Genomic DNA, 27,413 nt, shown 5'->3' on the forward strand with positions numbered 1-27,413 from the left:
AAGTGAAGGACTTTCAGTAAAAGATATTCCCAAGGGTTGATACAGCTGGCGTAACAATTCAAAATAGTACATGGGATCAAGAACAGTTTGTGATCCTGCATGAGGTCACAGATGACAAAGCAGAAAATCCCTATTAAACTTATGTATTTTACCATGCACTGTCAGGGATGCAGTAGTCGTCTTGTCTCCACACATGCATGTGTAATCTCCCGCATCCTGCTCCTCCAGGCTATGGATTGTCAGCTCAGCAACGGTATCCTTCAGTCTCATTTTGTACTTCTCACTAGGCTTGAGTGCCTTTTGCCCTTTTCTCCACTCCACGGGAGTGGATTTAGTTAGCTCACACTGCAGAACAGCTGTCCCATTTTCTGTGGCTTCCATATTGACCAGTTCTTTTTTGAACAGTGCAGGCAAAGCTATGGGACGTAATATAAACAGAGAGTACATCAGAACTATTAACCAGCCCTTGAGGAAATTAGGACTAGGTCCCGAGGCCAGTCCTTCACTATTACAGGAAACAAATCATACAGTCTTGAAAACTACTGCAGGACCTCACAGGGATAATTGCCACCGTGACCTGCCTCTAATGTTGACTTATGCAGCATGCTTGTCATTTCCCAGTTGATTGCAGTAGTCCTTTCTACCTGTTTCGGTCTGAATTCATCCATCTTGAACATAAATGACCTGATTTTTGATTGAAAGTCATTGCCCTGGATGACGGCACTGCTAGCTGGCGTTCTCTACCTTTCCTGACACCATAATTTATCTTTCTTGTTCAGAAAAAAAAAGTAGTGATATAACTTCAGGTGCACCTTTAAGCCATAACTTCCAAGGACATAATGGCTCTTATATCAGGAATACAGAGTTTTTCCTAACAGCATTCAGCAAGTTGCCTTGTGGCGTGCCACCAAAGTAAAAAGTGACTTGCACAGGGAAGAAAGTGCCAGCTCAGAGGAGGGGAGGAACAGAAGCACCTCCAGCTGGGAGAAAAGCATGCAGAAAATCTGACAGAAGGGAGTTTTGCCTCCACAGTTTTGCCCCTGTCCTTAAGATATCCTTAAGATATATCTCAAATAAAAACTATTCTTTCATCTATTGGAACCATATATGAACTGCCTCTGCTGGAGGGGCAGCCAAAGCTTGTCGCTATTCACCATGGCAGAGACAGTCATTCATTCCTGAATGGGAAAACCTCTCACTAACTGAGCTCAGTGTTTTTAAAGCTCATTCCTTCAAGCTGAGCACCAGAATCCACTGACATCATTGGGATGCAGGGAGAAGCCCTCTGAGAACAAGCTTGCTGCTGGAGGTCTGCTCACTTTTGGCCTCATACACAGGTGTCTCTTTCACTTTTAAAAAGTGAAGGCTAAATGAGCAAGTCTCACAACTCTACTTTGCTATAAAGCCATCAGTTTCAAACTGACAGATGGTGGGAGATGGGATGAAAGACAGCCAGCAAAGTGAGAAAATGCTGCAGAATCAAAACATCAAAGCAAGTGGGAGAGAGACCTCTTAGAGAACAGGGAGCTCCCTGAGATACTGCTATCATAATGTAGAACAGCTTTTTTACCATGGACTGTCAAGACAGCCGAGGTCTTCTGATCTCCACACACACAGGTGTATTCTCCTGTATCTTCTACCTCCAGATCTCGGATCAACAGCTCTGCAACGGTATCTTCTTGTCTCATCCTATACTTATCACTTGGTTTGAGTGTCTTGTCCCCTTTTTTCCACTCCACCGGGACACCGACCTTGCTCAGCTCGCAGTGCAGAGTGGCTGTTGCACCATCTGTGGCTTCTCTGTTCTTCAATCCTTCTTTGAAAAATGCAGGTAAAGCTGGAGGACAGCAATATGAGCAGTGAGACGTAATGCTCCAGAGAGTTAAAATTAAACATGGATTTTTAACTTTCCTTTTCCCTCTTATCTTGAACTGGTTCATAAGTACAAGAACATAGATCCTCAATACTCTCCATAAACGAGTATGAGGAAAGAAATCTCCTCACCAGGAAAGGATTCAATGCTTTCAGTAATCCATAGAGATATTTTACATGTACTCAGTCACAAATCAATACAGACAGAAGTAGAAAACCCTTTTTTTCCCTGTGAAATTTCGAGCAAAAAGAATAAATACTAATTTGAAATTTCTGAAAAAAAAATTGGTTTTCTTATATGACTTTTTAAACCACTAGGGAGGATGTTTGCTGTGTTTTCACATACTTAAGCAAATGAAAAGACATTGCCCATTATAAAAATGAAACACTGGAGTTTCATTCTAAATGTCAGTTTGAAATGAAATTGTTCATTTCAATACATGGTGGGAAAACAAGCATTTTCACCTGAACTGACATATCCTTTCCAACACGTCAGTTGCAGTTAAAATCCAATTTCTCCCTGGGAATGGTTGTCCCTTAGCAGATTTGGGCTTGCTTTACACAGAAGAGTGACTGAATGCAGTGACAACCAGCCCATACACATAAAAGCACATTGTTGTCCCAGGAACGGAGTATGGAAATAAGATTCCAAGGAATAACCTAACCTTTGGAAATTTTATGAAACCTTAAAATCACGCACTTATAGCCCCTTCAAGGCAACCCGTTTTATTGGGCTTGAGCGTAACAGGGAGTCTAGTAAAGGAACTTTAACAGGGAAAAGCAAAATGATGGACCCTAATTAAAACAGTAGTGTCAATCCGGGTTGCCTATATGTTTTTCTGAGCCTGCACATTGATACCCCTCTTGTGCCACACCCCCCCGCCACACCGATGCCACTGGAGCACTTCACTGGCAGCAGTGAGCTGTGGATAAGGGTCTGGCGGAAGGAAGGAGATGGCAGGGTAACCACGTATCTGTCCAAATCAAGAGAGAAAACAGGATAGTTACTTTTAAGTATGGGTCTTGTTTTGTTTGCTTTACCATGTACTGTTAAAACTGCCATAGTCTGTTGGTCTCCGCACACACAGGAATAATTTCCAGCATCCGTCGTGTCTAGATTATGGATTATAAGCTCAGCAACAACACCTTCACGTTTCATCTTATACTTGTCACTTGGTTTGAGGGTCTTGAAGCCCTTCTTCCACTCCACGTTAGCAGCAGCCTTGTTCAGCTCACAGTGCAGAGATATACTTTTACCTTCTGTGGCTTCTTCATCGGTCAGTTCTTTGGTGAAAAGAGCAGGCAGGACTGCAGAGTAAATGCAATACGGACACGGCATCAAACCTGAGAAAGACCGACCCATGATCTACTCTCGTATCTCCCTGAACCTGCAGGTCACTGGAGCCACAAGACCTTCTTCACGCTCCAGGATTTTGTTCCAGTCTAACCATTCAAAGAGATTTCAGCCTGATTTTTAATTTTTTTTTTGTCCTTACACTTGAAAACTTGCTCTAAAAGCAAGTCTATCTATCTGCAAACTTAGCTGATAAGCCATCTATCCTTTACTTTATACACCATCTATACTTACTTTATACACCATAAATTCAAAGGGTTAAAATTAGAAGCTGTATTTCAATATGAGACCCAAAGCATTTTGTTTCCTTTGTGAGAAACAGCAGTTCTACAGAAGTGCCTGATTCATGGTACTGTCTATATTTTTATAAATAGAGCCCCTTAAGACAGAGCAGTTACAAACATGCTGTCAGCTTTCTGCAGAGATAAAGTAAATGCTTTGGAAGAGTTAAGCTAAAATCAGTAAAAAGGGGCTGGGAAGAGCAGGAGACTAAAAAGGCAATTGTTCATTAAGACAGTCCTTACGTGGCATGATACGTTGATGAAAACTCGTTCCTCTTAGGAGCAACAAGTGTAACAGTCTAAGCTACAAAAAGTAAATATTACTCCCAATTTTAGGTCATTCCCTATAGGAAAACTTTTAAACAAGCAGCTATCCTGGACTGGGGGGCTGGTGTTGAGCTGGGGACCTGTGCTCCACTTGTCATTTGAACATAGGACCTAGGAAGACACATAGCACATCGAGGGGGCGTCAGGTGAAAGGAGAGAGAGAGAGAAGGAAGACAGGGCAGTGACCTTAATCAGCAGGGGGGAGGATAGAAAGTATACAGGGACCAGATGAAACAGGAGGAAAAGAAGAGAGTTTGGAGTGATACAGGGCACGTGCTGAGAATTTGTTTTTACCATTTACTGTCAAAGCAGCCGTAGTCTGTTGATCTCCACACACGCAGCTGTAATCGCCAGCGTCTGCCGGATCCAAATCCCGGATCGTCAGCTCCGCAAAGGGACCTTCCTGCTCTATTTTGTATTTTTCACTTGACTTGAGGACCATATTCCCCTTTCTCCACTCGACTGGGGCCGATTTGCTCAGTTTACAGTGCAAAGTGACTGCCTCCCCTTCTGTAGCTTCCTTGTTCAACATTTCTTCTTGGAAGAGGATAGGCAAGGCTGAAGGATGCAACACCAACAGAGAAGGAATCAGCACTAGAACAAAATGAACTGGACTTTGCTGCGAGTTACTGGGCTGTAGTGTGCATTAACCAAAAACATATTACTGTGAGGTGGATACCATGGAAAGGGGGGTAAAACCTCCTAGAGTGGAGAGAAATAGAGTAGAGAAAACAATACACAACACAGCTGTGCTGTCTCAAAGTGAAAAAAACTATGAAAAGCACAAGGGAATGTTCTCTAATAGGGTTATTTTTTGGCACCACAGAGCCAAGAACATGAAAACTCTAAGAAATCACACTGACCAAACTTCGGATGGCCAGAAAATGCTGTCAAACATGCTAAGTTTGGGGCTTAATGTGCAAAACTGATAGAATGGTTACCATTCACTCTCAAAGAAGCTGTTGTCTTCTGGTCTCCGCACACGCAGGTATAGCTCCCAGCATCCGTCAGGTCTAGGTCTTGGATAACCAGCTCAACAAAACGCCCTTCCCGTCTCATTTTGTATTTGCCATTTGGCATCAGCACCTTCCCGTCCTTCCTCCACTCGACCGAGCCCACCGCCTGGCTCAGTTCACACTGCAGCGTGGCCGTTCCGCTCTCGGTGGCTTCCTCGTTCTTCAGCTCTTTTTTGAAACGGACTGGCAGGGCTGAGAGATGCAGAATGAAAAGGAATTGCAACCCAAGACCCTGCCCAGACCTCTGGTCAGAGGCTGAATCACGATTTACCTTAAGACTACCTACGCCTTATTCCAACACTCTTATTCTTAAGCACATCCTGCCTTTTTTTGTGGATAACAAAAAATAATTCTCTAGTAAATTATTCTGTGGGAATTAAAGTATGCATGATCTTGATTGGGATCATGCATACAAATGACAAACTCATCATTAAAGGCGATGAACCCTCCTTAACAGAAAATCCCAGGGAATCTTATGTTTCCATACTAATTCAGGAAAACATACATGCATGTCAGCACCCTTCACTTGAGGAAAGGTAAGAAGACAACAAAACAGACACACACATCCAACACTGGGCATAATGAAAGCCGATCGTGGATGGAGATTGTGGAAAGGAGTGACATGGCAACATGAAAAAGTGGATGGATGAAAAAAAGTGGAAGCAGGACAAGACGGTAGGTGTTGTGAAGGAATGTGCAGAGAGGAGGAGGGAAGGGATGGACAAAAACGTTCCGGAGTTTCACGGATTATTTCTGACTTTTTACCATTCACTGACAAGGCTGCTGTGGTTTTTTTGTTCCCCACTACACATGTATAGTCTCCAGCATCTCTTGGGTCCAGATCGTGGATCAGCAGCTCAGCCACTGTGCCCTCCTGTCTCATCCTGTACTTGTTACTTGGCCGGAGAAGAGCATGCCCCTTCCTCCACTCCACAGGGGCCTCTCTGCTCAGCTGGCATCGCAGGGTGGCCGTGCCACCTTCCACAGCTTCCACACTCTTCAGCTCTTCTTTGATGAGCACAGAGAAGGCTGAGGAATGAAGCGTTCTCATTTTACTTTAGGAGCATCATCACCAACTGGTGACTTCATATGGGACTTAAAGCCAAAACAAGTTCTCTTGGCACAGCTAATAAACTCTGACCTACCTGCATGTCCAGGACTCTACTTGACTTTACAATAGCCCTCCATGATGTTTGGGAGGAAATAAAAACAATACAATTATTTCCCAATAATTAGAATATCCAAGTAATTACCCTCCTGCTGCCCAAATGCTGTTGGTCACGGACACATGAAAAACTTGCTGAGAAAGTGCAGAAAAGAATTGCATATTCTTTAACAAAATGTGTGGCTGAGGCCCTTCTTACCTCCTGGCTTAGAGCTCAGACAGGCACCTCTATGCAGAGCAGAAAGCAGAACGGTTATTTCAGAGGCAAGGAAAGATACCTTATTATCAAGGATATTTGATTGCTATGATTTAGCACAAAGTTATTGCCCTAGAAAATAGAGAACAAAAGGAACCCAGCCAGAGCTGCCTTTTCTTTGTGCTGACCCTTTTTTATCTTAATGTTCACTATAAATGTGCAGGAGCTAGCAAGACCATGGCAAGAGCAACAACAAATGGTCACAAGCAGGTGTCTTATTCCTACCATGGATTTTGACTTGGGCTGTGGTCTGCTGGTCTCCAGTGTCACAGGTGTATCTTCCCGCATCTTCTGGCTCTGCGTTATGAATCACCAGCTCTGCCACTGTCCCCTTCTGCTTCATTTCATATTTGGCACTTGCCTGGAGCGTGGCTTCTCCCTTCTTCCACACCACAGTGGCATCAGCTTTCGTGAGTTCACAGTGCAAGGAGACAGATTTTCCCTCTTCCATTTCTTTGTCCTCCAGGGTTTGTTTAAAAAGGACAGGCACAGCTAGAAGACAGAGCCAGGGATTAGGACATGCCCTCTTGACCTGCTGTACAACAAGTGTCCCATAATGGCTGTCACCCCTTAAAACTAGTCCTTTTCCAAATGAGAAGAGCCACCCTAGACCCTCCCATGGCTACATGACATCAAAGTGATTCTGCTTGGGAGTAGGAAGAAATCCTTCCACCAGATATTATCATCTCACTAGGGATTCCTAGGAGTGTGTGGGAAGTTTCTTTCATCTTTAATAACCCCTTCAGCGTCCTCTAAGCATCCTCACCTAACAAATTCCCTGCTCTGCAGGGCTCTCTGACAGTATTCATGCTCTATATCTCTCCCACTTCCTGCTCCAGCACCTACTACTTTTGCTGTGCTACTAAAGGTACTGTATTTGTTTAATGGCCTTGTGGGAGTGCGGATGGCATCTGAGAGCCTTTAAGAAAGGATGCTTTGGGGAGTTTGGGAGTCCAAACCTTAATCAGGGACTGGACTTGTCTTATGTTTTCATGTTTTTTTTGTGCTCCCATGCTCCTGGTCTCCAACTCTTCACTCAATCTTAATCTCAATCTTAATCCAACTGTTAACTCCAGTCTTAATCACAGCCATGTAAAAAAGCCAATAGGTCAGGAACTATGGCACATAGGGTATAGAAAATGAACCCTTTGCACTTATTTTCTGTTCAGTGGGAAGTTACAGATTTAAAATCCCAGACACATTGCATGAGATCACATGAATGAAATATATACAGGTGCCTACAAGTACGCAATGTTACCGTTAAATTTTATGTATGAATTTGTAGATGGTACCGTCACAAAGTGCTGTGTTGTTTTTTTTTTTAATAGAAGACCTGTTAAGCAATGCATTAAGAAAGCGTGACAACACATACAACTCTGCCTACCATTTACTTTCACCCGAGCAGTGGTTTTCAGTTCCCCAGTGCTGCAGGTATATTCCCCAGCATCTACTGATTTGACATCTCGGATAATGAGCTCTGCCACAGTACCACGCTGCTTAAATTCATACTTCTCACTGGCATAGAGAACAGTGTTTCCTTTCATCCATTTCACTGGGGTATCAGGTTTGCTGAGCTCACAGGTCAGCTTGACTTGTTTTCCTTCTTTAGCTTCTTCGTTTTGGAGCTCTTGCTTGAAAAGAACTGGTATTTCTGAAAAAGAAGATTGCAGATGTTTAAGGAAACACACAAGATTGGAAATCACTTTTTCCTTTACATTTCAGACTTTGCTATTCAGATAGAAAACCACAGGAATGGAAAAACACTAGTAAACAGAGTTTTACAACTCCCATCTGGCTGCCAGCACTCTACAGCAGCAAAAAAATATTTAGGACAATATGTTTTTTTCCTTTTAACCATTATCTGTACTGTTGAAGATATTGCGACCATTACTGTTTTCACTATTAACATTAGTGGCAGATGCTGCCCTGCTATTAATGACACAAACTGTGTTGCAGATGGGCGGTCAGAGCAGGAACACTGGCACAAAAACGTAAAACTTTACTGAGGTCAACTCGCACATAACACAGAGGACGCAAAGAAATGGCGAAGCATTTTCTGTCATTGCCAGCAGTATTGATTTCTCATTATAAAAAAAAACCACAACATATTTTTATCAGACATGAACACAGACTCAAAAACAGCACAGAGCATACACAGAGAGGAAAGCACAGCTGTATATGAAGGGGTCCCTGTGGAAATTCCTGTGCAGGCTCTATCACAGCCTGGGATTCAAGGCCTTAAGGCGAGCTAGGGTAGAGGAGGCACTTACTTGGGGGGAAAAAAACCCAGCTGAACTGTTTTCCCCTCAGGTCATGAAAGAAACCCACAATTTCTTCCTGGCTTCTGCTGTCTTATGAATATGCCAGTCAGCTACTGTTCCATGATGCTGTTGCCCTGTGGCTGTTGAAAAATACAGCCAATTCTTCTGTTCCCCTCTTAACTCTAGTTGGGGACACTTAGTGTCACATGGCTACTGACTTTTTTTCTTCTTTTTGCTGTTTTTCCATTCTGCTGTGCCAATAGGACCCTAACAGATAAAGGAAAGCTACAACAGTGTAATTTGTTGTAGGCATCCTTATGACTTGACTTCTTCTCATCTACTGGTGATTTGTTTAAATCCTGCATCCACCCACACCCTTCTTTGTGATAGGAAAAATGGAGCTGTTTAACACACATTATAAGTGGGTTTGGTTTGGTTTTGTTAACAGAAAAAATTCCTCTTCATTATCGGTGAGATCCAGGTCCTACTAAATCCAATATAGATCTTTCTTTTTGGTGTAACAGGTATTGAGAAAGCATGCTAGTACTAATGAAAGACATAGCAAAACTGGACCATTAACCATCAGCTCTCTTCTTCATTACATCGTCAAGGTCTTCTCTTTCCTTGTACAGCATTTCTCAGCCTTAAGTTGGCATGTTTTTTGTGCTCTAGATCAATACTGTGAGCATCTTGCCTTCCCTCTTCATGCTGTGAGGTTCAGGTTGACTATTCCAACAACCCAAATGCTTTTTGTTCACGCTGGCTTCTCTAATCAGTGCGCAGCTTCTAGTCAGCCCCTCCGGAGCATGCTAAGAAGAGCTGCACGCAGGATATCCACTCGTCAGGCTAAACCCACCATTAACATCCTCCCTGTATCTGCTTGAACCTGCCCATGTAAATGAACAATTTTGCTCACAGGAACCGAGCTCCTCCTCAACCTCAGGCTGGAGCAGTGACTCAGAACAGGCTGGAGCAATTATAACGTGCGTAGCAGGTAAGCTTGGTTCTGACACTGCCCAGACCCAATGCTCACGTACATGGTGCTTACCCAGTGTGCTCAAGGAAACACGTTAAAGTCTTGTGTCTGAGCGGACTTTTGCTCCAGCTCAGACTAGAGCCCTGCAGATAGCACCTCCTGTCTGATCACGATCCTTGGAATAAAAACTTTGGGTGCACTACTCTTAATAAATTTGGCTGCCTAAAGCAATTCCCCAGACAAATGTGGGTGTACGAGCTCCCCCCTGGGAGAGAGCCATCAGTGCAGACAGCTTCAGAAGGTGATTAATCCTTTGTCTGGATTACCTCCTAGGCTGGGTGGGTCTCCTACAGAGATGCCCACTGTTCTCTCCTGACCCATTGCTCTCTGCTCCAGAGAGCTTAGGCACTTAAATTTCACAGAGCTAAAACTGGGTAAGGTAAAGGATTTTCCTATTTTCCTTTCTGTCACATCTCTGGGTGCTGACCCAGATGATTTGATGAGAACCTCCCCTGCACTGTGGTGCAAAGACATGAGGTTCCCTTTCAGTATAGTCTCACGTTCATTATAATTTCTATTTATTACTCTGACCTCGGTGTTAGATGACGAGTTAGGACCCAAACCATCACTCCAAATGTTCTTACCCTTGACAGTAATAACCGCGCTACTTTTAGCTGCTCCAGCCTCACACTCATATCTGCCACTGTCTCTTTCTTCTGCCCTGTGAATGACAAGCTTGGCTTCAAATCCCGACCGGCTGATGTTATACTTGGAAGAATTCTTAAGGTTCTTCCCATCTTTGCACCACTTTACAGGGCTGTCTGATTTGGAGGTTTCACAGTGAAGGATCACATCCTCTCCCTCAGTGACTTCAGTGTCAACCAGCTCCTTTGTGAAGATGCAGGGCTTCTCTAGAATCACATAAAAACCGTCTGAGATGTTTCAGAAGAGGTGTGGATTTTCAGATCACAAGTAATCTGTGAGATTTACATCCAAGATTACTTGTATCAAACTTACAGGTCAAGGTTAGTAACAAATGATTTGGTGTTCATGACTATAAAGCCCTCAGGAAGGCACCAGTCCTGCCATAATATGTAGTTTAGTAAATATCTAACGCCGTCTGGGAGAGACTGGGAAGAAAATACACCTGTTGGAGATCATAAGATTTCTCTGGCATCTCGCTAAATATGAACAAGACGGAGACACGATTTTCCTAAGCCCTTTTACATATGAGCTGATTAGTTTGAACCTTCTGACTGATTGTGGAAAGTTAATTCTGAATGAAGTGAGGCACAGTATGGGTTTCTCAAAGCCAGTCATCTAGAGAAAGTCTCATCCCATCATCTACAAACCAGGCAGATAGCTCAGACTGGTCATGTCTCTATAACCACTGGAAGGTGACAGGCACCTCCTGAGACCAGATATTCACTTCCAAAATAGGTCATTAGAACAGAAAAGCTGAGCTGCTCTCTGGAAGTGCTGGTCTTTCTACACAGTTTACAGAAGTAGCCTAAGCTAAATACCAATAGCTAAATCAGCCCTATCTTATCCCTCCCGGCTTCATGCGTTTTAATCCATAAAAATCCAATCAATTAGGAGACCAAAACCTTTTTTTTGTGTGTGTGTCTGTCCCCTATAGCATCACATATTAGCATTATCAAAAAGAATTGGCCTTTTGCAAATAAGACTTTTTATCTTCCTTCAGAAAAACCTGTTTGCATTTCTGTAGCATGTCAAAATTTCGGCAAATTTTGAAGGAAAAAGAAGTCCTTTCAGGAAAGGTGGTGATTCTGAAAAGAATGAGAATACAGTCTGACACAGTGGAGACTGTGTCTTTTACATCTCTAAGCAATGAGAAATATTTATATTTCCAGTAAGAAAACACCTCTCTAATCCTGCACTTTTGGGCTGTCTGGCATTCATTTTATTCCCTCACTATAGAAGTAGACTAACACTGCAGTTTTAACTCAGTTTAACTTTTCCAGAGAAAACAATTCCATGTCAACAACGAATAGCAGAGAACACACGTAATGCTGCCTTTAAACAATGAACACTAAATTAAAAACTTATGGGTTGCACTTCTGTTTTTCCTTGAACTAATTGATTTTTCCTTACTTATCATCATCTAATCAGCTCGGCTCAAGGAAAACTGGACAAGGCATCCAACGTATCAACACTGCAGTGTAACTAAGACTTGTCCAGGATTACAAAGTGTTAATTCCCCAGCCCTAGCTTCATTACATAGATAACGCTACTGTTGAACATATGCAGATATACATATGATGGGGCCAAATTTGTAGCATTTTTTTCTTTTTTTTTTTACCTACCCACATTAACCCATTGTTATTTCTACACATTATTCCCTCTCCTGCAGGTTTTATGATTGAATTACCTTTAACAACCAAATTGGCAGAGGTTTTCTTATCACCAGCTTCAAATGTAATGACCCCCGAGTCCTTCAGTGAGAGTTTTATCAACGTTAGCAAGTGATATCCACCAGGCTGAGACTGGATCTCATTAAGTTCATTGGTATGGAGTGGGGTTTTATCCAAAAACCACTGCACTTTGCTATAGTCTACAGGAGAGATTCTGCATTTGAACATGGCAGATTCTCCTTCTAATACAGTGACATCTTCCAGGTCTTCTGTTATTAGCACTTTCTGGCCTGAAAGGAACATAGATACATCAATTACTGGAATCTTCAGTTTCTAGCATGAATATCGATATGGAAAACTCCAAGATTTCCCACGTGAGTATTTCAAGAAAGAAATACGTTCATGATACAGAAGACTGAAACACAATTCCTCTGTTATTGAACACAAAAACCATTCACAGGAAGATAATATATACAGGACACACACCAAAATAGGATGAAGACAACTTCAAAGCACCAGAACACATACAGCAGAACAAGTAGCCAGTAGAGTGCAAATCCAGTGTTATAAAGTTTCTCCTAATGAAACTGCTTGGAAAGGCTGAAAGGATGAGTCTCTGGTGGCATCACTGGGATCTAGACATCACTAAGCAGATAATCTCTCCCATGACAACTCCTCTGTTTTTCCAGAGCAACTCACTTTCTATGGGATAGGACCACCCAGCCCCCATCTTCTTTGAGCTTAGTCCAACCACAAACACAGTGGGAAGTGGAGAGAGTGTCTGGCTGGACCGCAGCTTTAGTAAAGAGAAACAACAGCCCTGAAAACCTGCCTGTATAAATATAGATAGATATACACCTAACTCTAAATAAATAAATAAAATAGGTTAGCCTTGTATACCAAGATATATCTGATGTTGCTCCTACTTACAAAACCAGTACAGGGAATTTTTACTTTTCTCCTGAGCTTTGTGACAGGCAACTGTTTTTCACCCGGAAAAGCTGGTGTTAGAAACCTCACAGCAAATTCAGGTAGCTCAGGTCCTAAGGCCATGATCAGGATTAAGCACACTTTGCTTCTCAAGGCAATCAGAGGTGGAGGAGTCTGGCTAACTGTAGTAATAAGTGGACACAGTTGCTGCATCTCTATGAGACTATTCTTGAATTGTCCCTCCTATTCTCTTCATCGCTTCATCTATTTCAGATGAAGAGTTTCTCCCAGTTGGGGCTCCAGTGAGGGAACTGTGAGGAGCAGTAACCGGCAGACCTCACTCTTTCCCCTTAAACACTGCTCTGCTGTTAGCGTTGGCCACCACAGCTCATTCACTGCCTGTAGCATCAGATAAAATCTGCTTGGGTTGTACTCTTCAGCTGGAGGGTACACTCATGTCTAAGGTGCAGAGGGACATTAAGCACTTAAAGATCCCCGGACCACTCATTCACTCATCCCCTCTTAGAAACCACTACTGGAAAGAGGCATCAAGGGATATGGAGAAAAGCCTGCAGGCAGAATAATTTTTCCCTGGTCTAATAGCAGGCACTCTGAATCATATCCATGGTGCGTTCACGCAGGAATACCAGCCTCTCCTCACATCAGCACTTTGGGTTTTAAGTCATACCCAAAGTACTCCAGATGTAATTGCTTCAAACTGACAAATTGCTCTGCGCGGCCAGCTCCATGTTGCTATATTTTTGTCCACATGTCCTGTGCAGTGTATATACGTGACTCAGAGCGAGCCAGAAATCAGATCTGCTATCTCCCTACGCTGAGAAATCGTTCTGCCTGTGCACGTAACATTTCCTGGTGGAGAAACAGGATGCACAATCACATTCCTCTCATGCATACCTTGCACGACTAGCTTGGCTCTGGACTGGGCATCACCAATGTCACAGGTGTAAGTGTCACTGTCACTTTTCTCCAAGTTATTTATGGTCAGCTGCAGGACTTGTCCTTTCTGTGTGATCTCGTATTTCCTGCCAGCCCTGAGTTCAGCTATGCCTTTCCTCCAGACCACAGAGGATGCAGCTTTCTCACTCTGGCACATAAAAACTGCGGTTCCACTTTCATCGACTTTCAGATCTGAAAGGTCCTTGACAAAATAATTAGGTTTTTCTGGAAGAAAAAAAAAAAAAACAAAAGAGAGAGAAAGACAGAGACAGATTTGTTACTCAAACAAGTCCTGAGAATAGAGGGTGTTCTTGAATCCCCTCTGCCCCCACTTGTAGAACCACAGAATGTAGAATCATAGAATCACTTAGGTTGGAAAAGACCCTTAAGATCATCAAGTCCAACTGTTAACCCAGCACTCTGAGTCCCCCACTAAACCATGTCCCTAAGCACCACATCTACATGTCTTTTAAATACCTTCAGGGACGGTGACTCAACCGCTTCCCTGGGCAGCCTGTGCCAGAGCTTGATAACCCTTTCAGTGAAGAATTTTTTCCTAATATCCAATCTAAACCTCCCCTGGTGCAGCTTGAGGCCATTTCCTCTCACCCTATCAGATGGAATGGATCTAAGAACACCACCAGGTCCACCTCCCCTCATGGGACTTATCAGGTAAAATATTTCCAGGAAAGTTTAATGCCGTTGCACGAGTACTGGTGAGGTCTTGTCTTGCAGATCATGTACAGATTTTGATCACCCATAATCAAAAAAGCCTAATTCAAATTGCCAGTTTTGATTGCCTCATTACATAGCACATAAGATTCTTCAGTACCCACAAGGTGGTTTTTTCAGAGTGTTTTTTTTAAAAAAACCCTGTTAACCCATGACATATTTTGAACGCTAAAAATTGATCCTGTTTAGGTATATAGAAGAGAAGAACATCTCCCACAGGCTGTAGATATTTACCCCAACTTCTGTACATGCCAGACCCTGTGCATGCTTCAACTGACCTTGCACGGTGACCCTGGCTTTTGTTTTAAAGTCCTCTGTCTCACAGGTGTACTCCCCACTGTCCTTTACTGTGGAGTCATGGATGATCAGAATGGCCCGTTTTCCTTCTTGGTGCAAGTCATATTTCTGGCTTTTTCGGATTGCTTTGCCATCCTTGTACCACCTGATGCTCTCATCAGGTTTTGACAATTCACAGCTCAGGCTGATGTCTTGCCCCACTGCTGATGTTTTATCCTCCAGCTGTTTTGTAACCTCTGTAGGTTTTTCTGAGGTAATGAGGGGGAAAGAAAAAAATAAAAGGGAACTCTGAATAAAAATCATTATCATGATCACTATATGGTTGAGGGTTTTGCAGTCCAAATTTCACATTCCCCGATGAATGATTCATATTATGTTAGGAAAGCGAGGGAAAAAGCAATATTGTTCTTTAGCACATATTAATCGCAGTTATGGGCTCTCAGAGAAGATTAATTATTGTTTACAGGAAGTGAGGACGTGTCCTGATGGCATCCATTTCAGGGGACGTCATTTTGTGATCCCTGAAGTTACTGTAGGCGTGCAGTTATTGTGGGATCTATCTCACTGAACACAGACATCTACGCTATAGAGGTGTGAAGCCGAGGCACTCACTCCAGGGAAGCTCTGCAGACAGCACTGATCTGCTAACTGCAGGCAATAGACTTCAAGGAACGATTTATTTTCTTCTAAATAAGTCTAACTGCGGATGATGAACTATGTCTGAAAGCTACCTGTTTATTCTCTCCACTGAACAGCCAGGGAGCCTTGGGTGATTATTTCTGATGCACACGGTCTAGTTAGTAATTGTACAATGACACTACCCAGTGTATTCTGCAATTCTCAAATACCTTTAAAAAGTTTTAGCCTTTCACTTGTTTTTAAGGAAACCCCTCAGTGCTTCAAGGCTCATGGAGAAGGCTACTATTCACTTCGATCATAACAAGAGTTTGCCTTCATGGTTTACTGACACACCTTATGAAAAGACACCCAAGAAATCAAACCCCAGAACTTTTCTGATCTCATTACCTTTCACAACCAGAGAAGCCTTGGAGGTTAGTCCTCGGGCAGTGAAAATTACTTCCCCAGCATCATCAGGAATCACGCTTTTGATACTGAGCATATATTTCCGACCCATGTTAGAGGCTTTAAATCGCCCACCGCTTTCCACTTTGTTCCCGTTCAGTGTCCAGCTGAAGTCGCCAATGCTTTCATGGGACAAAATACACTCAAAAGTGCAATCTTCTCCCTCCTGGATTTCAGTGTTCTTCAGCCGTTTGGTGATGCCAATGTTCAGTTCTGGAAGACAAAAACTGGGTTAATACAAGGAGAAAAGGCTTGTTATGATTGATGTGAGTAGTAGTACTGACATTTTTAGCTCATCAGACTGGTTTATCTACTGGATTGGCAGGACAGCACTGCATTCCCTACAGATGTATTTGACATGGGAAGGACTTCTCAGACGTTATCCACACAGAATCACCACAAAGCTATAGAAAAAAGGGGCATGTGAATTTCCTGGCTTTGCTCTGGAAGGACTGCATGGAGAATAGCACATTCGGTGGAGAAGAGTGAAGATTCAATTAGCTTGAGAGGAGAAAAGCTGTCAGACAGGAAGCGTCTGGGATGTCGCGTGAGGTTTTTCTCTATGATGATATGAGAAATGGGGTGCTTGTATTTGTGAGTTTGTTACCATCCTACCCCTCCTGGTGATCAAATCAGACAAACTCAGAATTGGTCTCTTTATCAACAGGCGTTTGAAAGCCACAAATGCTTCTCTCTCCTTCAGGCAGCCACGAGGATTAGTGGACAGGCTGAACTGCTGGGTTCTTCAATAGACAACATTGTACTCCTTTTGTGTTCCCACAACAAAATATGAATTAATAGATCAAAGCTGTGAAACACAAGCTGCCTGGGTTTTTTGTTTTGTTTTGTTTGGGGGGGGGTGGCTTTTTGTTTTGGTTTTTATTGGGGGGGGCATTGAGAAATCATTTGCTTTTCTGGGAGGATTTCTGCACTTTAGGAATGTTCAGGAAGGAAACATTGTCGCTGCTTTTTGACACAGGATTTTCAGTGGAACATCAGATATGCTTAGGTCAAAGGGTAAAAGGGATTATTTAGGCACCACCATGTTATGTGAAGTTCATAGAGGAATAGGTGTGAGAAAAAGTGACCAAGCCCACCCGTATTTGCAGCATGCCTTGACTGGCCATCATCTACAATACTTACCCTGAACGCTGATCTTTGACTTGGCAACGTCAGTGCCAATATCACATGTGTATAAACCTGCATCTGTCTTTTCAAGGTCATGGATAAGGAGGCACAGGGTCTTCCCAGACTGTATCTGCTCATACTTGTTACCAGAAGTGAGCTTCACACCATCCTTTTTCCAAATAGGTTTGACCTTCTCTTTGGAGACTTCACATTCCAGTTTAATCACACCTCGCTCCTCACCAAAAACATCATCCAAGGACTTCATGAAGACAGCAGGCTTCTCTGAAAGTTAATGGGCAAAACAGAGAACAGCCAGGGTATTTAAGCTGAGACATTTTCAACTGCTATCAAATATTTAAAGAGGGCTTAAGTAAACCCCTGGCAACGCTGATGATACTAATGCAGAACCTAAAGCAGTCTCACAACTCATGACTGGAATGAGTTTTATGGAAATCAGAATTTATTAATGGGAGGACGTGTGGAAGTAGAGAGGCAGCCTGCATTGCCATGGATGGGGAGTGGTACTGAGTGTTGTAATAATGGTCTCTCTTATGACTGCATGGACTCTTATGAGTGCAAGGACTCCTTTCTTTCTCTGAGTTGGGGCATCTGTCAGGCACGGGACATTCCATCACAGGGAATGGGGCTTGGAGCAAGCACACAGGGCCTCAATGAAGGACAGAGGGACAGCTTCACACTTCTATGGAATAGCTACTCAACAAGATTGACTAGGTTGAAGGAAGCCCTTCTACGCATCATGGAGGAGCAAAAAGTGTTCTTTGGGAACATCCTTTCTCATTGCAGCAGTCTACAAGCGGAAAGGGGTCAGGTGGTTAGAGGAAAAATGTGTGAAGAGAAGTAATTGGGAGGTACGTCTTCTGAAGCCAGAGAGCTGCCTTTTCATGAAGCAGGATTCGTGCAGTAGGAGCAGCAAGAAAAGGATATGCTTCATATTCTCCTCACTTGTCTGAACATTTTTGCTTTTGCCTCTGTTATATTGATTCCCTCCATCTAATTTAAAATATAGTTGGCACAGAGGATATTTATATGGTGGAAATATTTTACCCAGTGTAAAAGAAGGAAGAGGAAATCCTTCAGACTCTCTGAGTGAATAGAGTAAAGGAGTTAAATTATTCAGATACTCTGGGCAGAACAAATTAGCCATGATCAGGAGGCAAAATGCAAAGGAAAACAGAGACATTATTCTCTGTGAGGGTGTAGAGGACATCAGACTGATTTTCAGAGAACGGCTCGGAACATTTCACACTCATTTTTCCAGATACAAGAAAGAGTTAATTTAGAATAACAAATCACTATGATTTACCTGAGCATGCATGTATGGGTGTGTTGCTAAAGAAAATGTGATTTTGAAATTTTGGTGAGAGTTTTACCTCATGTTTCTAACACATCTAAAAAATTCATGCAACTTACTGTATCTTAGCTGATGCACAGAACATGTTAAACCACAACAACTCGAAGTTTGGTCACACATCTAAGACATATGAAGGACAGCAGCAAACTGCCTTCTCTTTGCTGATTCAGTCCAGCTCCAGAACTGATGTGGTAAAGGTGTGCCCTACCCTTGGAAGTACACTGAAGCTCACCTCTGTGCAGGCAAAAATCTTTAGAAACAACAGTTTATAGCCTATACACTGCTGAAGAGACCTACAAATAATGGATATTGTTCTTGAGACTATCCTAATAAGTAAAAGCATGACAAAGAGCTATGGAAAGTTTTGGCAGGATACCAAAACAATCTTCCTTAGAAAAATCATCAGCTACAGTAGAAACTTACACTGGAAGAAAACCCCAGTGAGAAAACTCGGTCCCAGAGAGGTGAAACTTAAGAGCAGGATTGCTAGAAGGGTATGGCAAATAAGAGCTCTTTTGCATCTCTTATTTACATTCAGGAGGAGTGTGATCACAACCCACCTATCACCTTCAGACGCACGGTCTCTGACACTTTGTCTGACTTCATTGTCACTGTGCCGGCATCCTCAGGCTTGACCTGCTTCATCGTCAGCGTGTAGCAATTGCCAACGTTCCTGATGTCATTGAAATTGTTGGTGTAAAGGAGGGTGCCATTGAGGAACCATTCCACATCCTCATCATCGTGGGACAGCTCGCAGGAGAAGACAGCGGAACACTCTTCTTCAATTTCCACGTCCTGCAGGTGTTTGAGTACTTCCACATTGCGGGCTGTAGGAAACCAAGGTGCACCATCACTACTGACCGTAAATCAGTATTGTCACCACAAAGAGATTTCATAGGTTTAGAGTTTATTAGATTATTTAGTCTGGTCTCCTGTACACTATGGGTCATTACATTTATTTTACTTGGTTCTATATTTGGTCCAACAAAAAAACATTTATTAAAAAGATTATATTGTCCAGAGCCCTCAATTCTCTTTTAACACATAAAACTGTTTTGCTTTTTTTTATAATTTATAAATAAGTAATTCTAAAATTGTAATGACATTACAGTGACACTTAAATACCCCACAGAGATCCAGTCCCTGTGTGCTCATCACTGCACGCACACAAACACATTATAACTAAATTATCCCTGACTCACTGCCAGGGAAACACAGAGGATGGGATAAAGACGATGGGCTTGGTCACAAACTGCAAGTACAAAGAGATTAAGCAACTTGCTCAGGGTTTAGGGAGGAACAGGAATTTCATTTTCTCTCCCAGTCCTTGGCCAGAGGTTTCTCTTTGCAGCTTCTCCACCCATGAAATGCTGTTTCTCAAGGACTAGCTAACTCAGAAGAGGGTTTTGGATGACCCTCTTCAAGGCCAAACTGTTAACAACAGCCACTTTCTGGACTTCTGGAAATGATACCATGGCTCACCTCCAAGTCTTGCTGAAAGTGACACAGCGCTCATCTTTTCTTACAGTTTCACCAGAGGTGAAGAACTGGCTAAAACCGGTGCTATGCCAGCATGAGGTAGAACATCATTATGAATAATAAATGTATGGCAGATATAAAAGCTGACACAGTGGTCAGGAAATGAAAACCACAACTAAGATCACCAGAACCAGAGGCCAGTAGCAGTTTAACAAAAAGGAAATTTTTAGCAAGAAGTAACAAAGAGTTCTAGTTCCTCAGATGAAATGGAAAATAATGTGCTTTGAGAAAGATGCATGAATTTCTGCCTTACCTGGATGGCGCCCTTCCAAATGCATTACCTACTTCATAGTGACTTCTGAATTTCAGTACGATGGAACACCAGCACAGTGCATAATACAGTCAGTTCACTTAAGATATTGCATTTATATAAAATTAGCGGGAAAGAACCATGGGAATCTATCTCTACTCAAAGAGAAGTTCAGAGTGAAATACTGAACCATGAAGATATCATAGAATCATAGAATGGTTTGGGTTGGAAGGGACCTTCCGAGGCCATCCCGTCCAGCCCCCTGCCGTGAGCAGGGACATCTGCAACCAGATGAGGTCGCTCAGAGCCCCGGCCAGCCTGGCCTTGGGTGTTTCCAGGGATGGGGCATCGACCACCTCTCTGGGCAACCTGGGCCAGGGTTTCACCACCTTCACTGTAAAAAATTTCTTCCTTATATCTATGAAACAGGCAAGCCTCCCTGCTGCAAACTGCTCATACCTTCAACCGTCAGTGTGGCTTCGGTCTCTGCATTTCCAGCCCTGCACTTGTACACGCCAGCATCTTCAGGCTTCACCTTCAAAATCTTGAGTTCTGCCGAATGCTGCTCCCGCTTGATTTTGTACTTCTCGGAGGGCTCGATGGGTGTGTGGCCCTTGAACCACTTCACAATCTTTGGAGAAGGCCTGAAGTCGCAAGACAGGATGACCGAATGGCGCTCCAGAGCTGTCTTGTCCTCCATCTTCCTGGTGATCTGTATGTGATAATCTGCAAAGCAGGGTTGGGAAAGAAGAAAGGATCAATCTGAAGAAGAGGAAAGTTTCTAATCTGTATTTCATGCCAATTAATTTCACGTATGTCATTCACAACTGTTTTGTGAACTGCTCAGATGGTGCTACTAGTTTCTCTTACAGAGCTGATGTGCTTTGAAGCTAAAACAGCGTAATGATCTATAGGGAATGCTGGTTTCTATAAGAAAATACTGTGTATTAACTACTAGATGCATGGTCCGGTTCTGGTTCAGTGCTTACTGAATTTCTCTCTAATTAAGGATTTTATTGAAGTAAGAGCAAATTAAAGACAAAACAAGGACTTCAGGATATGATTGGAGATATTTACAATGGTGACAGCGGAAGATAAAAAGCCTTGAAGCTCTGTACCAGATCAAGTCAATGACAAAGTGGATTAAGTAAATGAGCTATCAAACTTGTCTGGTTCAGAAATGGGGCAAAATAAATTCTCCTGGCAAATTTCATCTGTTTTGTCCTCTTTGGTAAAGTCAAGAAGAAAAAAAAAACAAAACCCAAAACCCAGCCAAAAACCAGTCTTAGCTCAATAGGTTTGAATACCAGCCACATCAAACTCATTTAATCAGGTCCCTTCCTAAGACATTGCTGTCTCATTTCATGCATCCAACACACCCAACAACTAAGCAGATGTTCCATACATTTCCAAGACCCCAGACAGCGGAACCTGCACATTAGACAGAACATATGAAAAAAATACTTTCCAGGGACTGTGAGAGGAAGGGTCTCTCGTAATCTAATTCAAGCCGGGATATAATCACATTACCTCGGACAAGGAGGTTTGCTGTGGATTTTGATTTGCCAATGGAGAACTGAATGGTTCCTGTCATATCAGCACTGGTTTTCAGTATTGTCAGCCGGTGGATGGTGCCTTCTTGCTGCATGATAATGTTTCTTCCAGCCTGTAAGACTTCTCCACGTAGAGACCATTTGGGGGGTTTCACGGATGGAATGGATATCTCACATTCAAACTTGGCTTCTTCAGGCTCAGTCACATCCTCATCGCACAACTGCTTTAAAATATTAATGGATTGCTCTGGATGAAGGATGGAAGAAGAAAGCAGGGATTTAGGAGTCATGAAAAAACCCTTCCATTTAACATCCTGCATACTCATGACACCTTTTCTGCATTTAAATATTGCACTTATTGGCTCAAAAGGCCTTAAAATGTCCTTTTTATTTTTCTATAAAAATAAACATATCTTGCTGGCACAGGTCAGGCAGTGAGACTGAGACACAGCCTCAAGAGAATCCAGATCTCCTGATTCCCAGTCCTATTTCTAAAGCCACCTTCCTGTCCTATCAAACACTTGGCAGTATAAAGTGGAAAAGAGGGTTCACTGAAATGCAGATGTTGACAATAGGAAAGACTTCTGTTAGCTACAGCAAGTTCTCTCTGAACAACAAACATTCTCCAGCATATCTGATAAACTTCTCTGTAACAGGAAATACATAATTTTCCTTAGGAGAATGTACCATATATTCATTTCACAGAATGTTCCTGCACTTGTACTCCTAAAAGGATTCAATAAAAATGGACTTCAGAATAAATCAACTGAATTAAAATGCTTTTTAAGTGGTATTTTGCTTTCAAAGTAAATGACCAGGGCTTTTGAATCAGCCTGTCCCCCTTCCTATGCATCCTAGAGGGGAAAAAATTGTTCACTACCTTCAACAAAGAAATTAGCGCTGCTTTTGTCATCAAAGGCATCACAAGTGTACGTGTCCTCATCTTCATAATCTGCATCGTTGATGATGAGTTTCCGATAGACACCATCGCTCACCATTTCATATTTGTCACTAGGGTGAATTTCAACGTCCTTTTTATACCATTTAACTTTGGCATTGGCACGAGACACCTGGCACTCCAGGAATCCCCGATGTTTTTCAAGAGCAATCTTATCTCGCAAAGGCTTCACAATTTTTACAGGCAGCTCTAAAAGGAGTAAAAAAAAAAAAAAGGAATAATCAGTACAGTTTCCATGAAAATTGCGGATTAAAAACTCATTAGCAATATTTCTTTTATGTTCAGTTATTTGGATGATGACAGGAATCCCCACTACACTAAGCACTCAACTAGCACACAGCAAGTGCAGAGCTAATTAAAGGAAAACTTTTTAACCCTATTTTACCACTTGGATGGCTGAACTGCAGAGATAATAGGTAATTTACTCAACACTACACAGCAGTGCTCTGGCAAAGCCCGGGACTGATCTCAGGTTTCTCGAGCACCTCATCAGTGTGTTAATTCAAACGTCTTCCTTCTCTCTGTCTCTATCACACTAAGTTAAACCCACACAAAAAAAGCGCAGTATTCTTTTTGAACATACACCAGAAAGAGAAAATGCCAGAGCAAGTCAAGCTACAGCTTTTTGTCCCTCAAAGTTCAAACACAACTTTTCCTGTCTTAAGGTACAAACCCAACCTCATGAGAAGATAAACTGTGTTATTTAGCAAAAGTAAATTCCTAGGCTGATATTTCACATGCAGTAAGGTAGGCAGGAGTTTTTCTTTCCCTAAAATCTTTAGGTGTTGTTTAAACTTCTTCACAGTGAAAGTGAGGGAAGTTGGTTGGTTTGTAACATAAGAGTTTAAGCAGTATTGGCATGCAAATTATAATTACCTTTTACAGTAAGCTGGGCACGAGATTCTGCCTTTTCTGCTACAAATTTGATCTCTGCTGCATCTTCAACTTGGACACGTGTGTAAGTCAGCGAATAGGTCTTTCCTGAGAACAGACACACAACCAGACATAACTTCCCCTGAGCAAACAGCTTCACTCTCCAAGGCACTCTGCCATGTTGAGCATCGCTCTTCTGGTTTCATTGCATCACCACCTGCTCTCATGGCAGCGAGGCCAACCATTCCCCTATGTCTATGTCCATGTCCCTGTATCAAGGGATAACCTAACCTTGGCTCCTCCAAGAACAGATTGAATGTGGTCCCCACCATCTGGAAAGTACTTGAAACAGAAGGATCCCACCCACTGATACAAATCCCTACCCACTGCTGGCAGCATGGGATGGTGGGATGACACCAAATTTGCCTTATCAAAAGTTCTCTCCACTTCATCACTGTCCCAGCCTAGCTTCAGCCTCAAAACAAAAGGGGAACAGCCTGCTAAACCTTCTTAACTTGATTCTGAAGGTTGGACCCTTCTGCCTAATCTCCCATACCAGCACTTACTCCAGCCCAACCCTATTCAAGAATGAGATCCCCCTTCTTCATCCTACCGTCTTGACGCATTCTAATATTGTCGGCAGCCTTCAGTTTGTTGTCATTTTTGTACCATTGGGTTTGGACCTCATCATGTGAAATCTCACAGACGAAAGACGCGCTCTCATATTCATTCACTTCCACATCTTCCAGGGGTTTAACTATCTTGATATCTCGGGCTGTGAAATCATAGAGACAAATATTTATTTGGGGTTTCTCCATAACCGACTGTAGTGTGTTTACCTTCTGCATACTTGCATGGAGAAAATGGGGTTGTGTTTTATTCTAGACCAGCCTCCCTTCCTCGGTGGTTTTGCTCTTCAACACAATAAATAAATACATTTTATGCTTGAACCTACAGGTAGAATCACCAGCCACAGTGGAGCTCATGCAAGAGGATTTTATGGATGCCGGAACTTTATACAGGTTTTAAGAGAAGTTAAACATATTAATGAAAGAAAATCTGCCAAGGAAAACAAAACACAAGCCTACAATCTCTTGTGTCACTATAAACCTGTCTCATTCACATGCTTCTCTGCATGCTCTCCTCATACTCCCTTTACTCACCTTTGCTTCAGAGTCCCCTGAACTCAGCATAATCACCTTTAGCTCTGCAGCTTTGCACTAACTTATGTCAGAACTCGCCAGTATTTCTGTGCTACTGTAGCCCTTTCCCATTGAAAGGGAAGGCCTTGATACATCTTGGATCCGCCTCAGGACCAGTCCTTAGATGCAAACCAGCCACCATTCAGATAGCAACCCATCCCAATCACAAAGTCAGGGAGAAAAGGGGAAGTTCAACAGAGCAACGGAACAGTACAGATGTTGGTGAAGATATTGCTGAACCCAAGTGACCACATGAGGACAGCATCTAGTAAGCAATAAGAAAGAGCTGTTCTGTCTGTTCAGATGCCCCTCTGGAAAATAATATCTGCCAGGGCACAGCAGACCTGGCCGTTCAGTAAATGGCCTTCAGCGCTAGCTTATCTCTGCTGCTTCAGAGCCTGGTGACAAAACACATCTGGTGCTTGACCAGTTGCAAAGTGCAACACACAGAGGGAAAATCTGTCTTGAGCATAAAGGGGAGACGGAGTCAGAAATCCTGACACTTTCTTTAGCATTTACAACTTAAGAAGTAGGGCACATCTTGAGATGATACCCAGGGCTTGTCCAGTCCCTATTCAGCCAAAGTCCCCCCGTGACAATGGCAGACACTAAACCAAACCATGTGCACACCAGCCATCGAATCCCTGCTTTGTGCCAGGCTGCCCGGTATTTGCTAACTTGTCAATCTGGAAACACCATTCAAATTCCAGAGAAGAGAAATCGCTTATGATAAATGGAAAACTAGGTTAGCACCTCTTCCAAAAATACTCCTCTAAGGATAGAGCAAGCACAGGTCAGCTCTGCCAGCACTTTCTCACTAGGAAGAGAAAGCTATCCAAAATGAGTAATGGTGAAATACACGAAACATTTCTTGCTGTGTCATCAAAAATACTGCAGTAGATGTAATTTCCTACTTCAGCCAAACATACCATGAACCTTTAGGGTAGCCGATGTCTTGTCTTCAGCTGCTTCACACGTATAGGTTCCCTGGTCTTCATATTCACACTTGTGAATAATGAGGCTTCTCTTATTTCCCTGGGAAATAATCCCCACTTTTTTAGTTTGCTGGAGCTCCTTCCCATCCTAGAAGGGAAAAGGCCAAACAAGATCACCATCAACTCTTCCACATCTGCACCAAGAGAAACAAACATTCAGATCTGTGACTGATTCACCCCTCTCACTGGAATTGATGGAGCTGTGCTTACCAGAACACATGTTGAAACTTAAGCACAGTGCAAAGTTTTCCAGAAGTAGGAATGGCTGAAGAACATGCAGCAACTTTTGGTTGACCTAAGGCACCTATCTGAAGGCTTACGGCACTGTACAGGGTTGGCATCAGGCCCCTGCAGACATCACCTTTAAGAAATACTGTTATCCCCATTTAAGGGAAGTATCTGCTGAGCCTCAATGAAGGTTCATGAAATGCCTGAACTGATCTCCAAAATGATTGACAGGTGAAAGGGACTTGAGGCTTTGTCTTAAATCAGTTCCCAGTAAGACTATAACTCCTGGGTGAGAATTGCTAGGCAGGAAGTAAAGCACAAGACTGCACTGCTATCAATGGCAGAGATCACATTCTGTGGAACTACAGCGCAGGAGATCACTATAAACTCAAGAGAAGTTTACCTAATAAATGCACCAGTAAATAAATGACACAGACAGAAATGAACTGGGTAAGTAAAAGAACATAAGGAAAAGAGCACAATACTAAAAGCTGTATAGCAAAGGCTCAGACTCACTTCTCGTGCAAGTGAAATTAAAGGCTCTCATTCCCTTCCAGAGAAGCCAGAAATTAAAATACCACTATCCATCAAATTCTGTACCTTGAACCATTTAACAACCACGTTGGGCCTGGACAGCTCACACTCAAATGTGACCTTGTCCTTCTGAGTCACACTGACATCTACCAAAGGTTTGCTGATCCTCACAGGCAATTCTGCAAAAAAGAGAAAGTCCAGTTAGTGGGATTTAGGTCTCCAGGACCATCCAGCACAAGGAATAATGGACAGGCAGAGCCTAGCTTCCATGTCTAACAAAACTTGTGACAACAAAATCCTATTGTTTTGGGTACGTTATCATGAGTTGTTCTGTGGACAACGATGTTACAATAATCCTGCTGACATTAGAAGGGTATGTTACTGATGATGGTCCAGTGCTTAACATCCCTTGCAGTTACAAAGAAAGCTTGTTGCTGTCTTAAAAGCTCGCTCTCTGGCTCAAAAGACAACCACTTCCCACACCAACCAGGGCCTGAGACTTTAGGGTCAGTGTACCTGTTACGGTGAGCCTCCCTGATGAATGAATGCCATCTGCTTTGAAGGAGATGAGTCCTGCATCTTCAAGAGTCACTGAAGAAAGAGTCAGTGTATGTTTCTTCCCCAGGACACCAGTACTGATATTGGGTGAAGGCTTCAGCCGAACGCCATCCTTCTGCCAGATCCCTTCCACATCCTCATGCGACACCTCCACCTCGAAGGTGACAGTCCCATTCTCAAAGACTTCTAGGGACTGAAGACCTTTCACCAACTTGATCTGTCTCACTGAAAAAACAAGGACAAGCTGGATATCTCACATTGACAGTTGTGAAACAGCCTGAGGACTTCCAAAATAGATTATTTCCCTATTCTTCATGCAGGTACGTGCCAATTAGTTGGTA

General features: G+C 42.8%; 1 protein-coding gene across 1 annotated transcript in view; it reads right to left on the reverse strand.

The window, feature by feature from the left end:
• The window catches only part of OBSCN (obscurin, cytoskeletal calmodulin and titin-interacting RhoGEF), a 198,702-nt gene that overhangs the window by 116,561 nt on the left and 54,728 nt on the right, over positions 1–27,413 (reverse strand). The window contains exons 22-44 of the mRNA XM_064445166.1: positions 27,031–27,297; positions 26,581–26,693; positions 25,687–25,840; positions 24,169–24,330; positions 23,559–23,663; positions 22,605–22,871; positions 21,702–21,971; positions 20,631–20,897; positions 18,943–19,209; positions 17,026–17,292; positions 15,826–16,095; positions 14,781–15,047; positions 13,729–13,995; positions 11,901–12,173; positions 10,153–10,419; positions 7,656–7,922; positions 6,497–6,763; positions 5,616–5,879; positions 4,776–5,042; positions 4,129–4,392; positions 2,914–3,180; positions 1,571–1,837; positions 153–416 (exon numbers count right to left, since the gene is read on the reverse strand). Coding sequence (XP_064301236.1) covers positions 153–416; positions 1,571–1,837; positions 2,914–3,180; positions 4,129–4,392; positions 4,776–5,042; positions 5,616–5,879; positions 6,497–6,763; positions 7,656–7,922; positions 10,153–10,419; positions 11,901–12,173; positions 13,729–13,995; positions 14,781–15,047; positions 15,826–16,095; positions 17,026–17,292; positions 18,943–19,209; positions 20,631–20,897; positions 21,702–21,971; positions 22,605–22,871; positions 23,559–23,663; positions 24,169–24,330; positions 25,687–25,840; positions 26,581–26,693; positions 27,031–27,297 — 5,610 coding nt within the window. The remainder of the gene's footprint in view (positions 1–152; positions 417–1,570; positions 1,838–2,913; positions 3,181–4,128; positions 4,393–4,775; positions 5,043–5,615; positions 5,880–6,496; positions 6,764–7,655; positions 7,923–10,152; positions 10,420–11,900; positions 12,174–13,728; positions 13,996–14,780; positions 15,048–15,825; positions 16,096–17,025; positions 17,293–18,942; positions 19,210–20,630; positions 20,898–21,701; positions 21,972–22,604; positions 22,872–23,558; positions 23,664–24,168; positions 24,331–25,686; positions 25,841–26,580; positions 26,694–27,030; positions 27,298–27,413) is intronic.

This window comes from Phalacrocorax carbo, chromosome 2, assembly GCF_963921805.1.
Source record: "Phalacrocorax carbo chromosome 2, bPhaCar2.1, whole genome shotgun sequence".
NCBI lineage: Eukaryota > Metazoa > Chordata > Aves > Suliformes > Phalacrocoracidae > Phalacrocorax > Phalacrocorax carbo.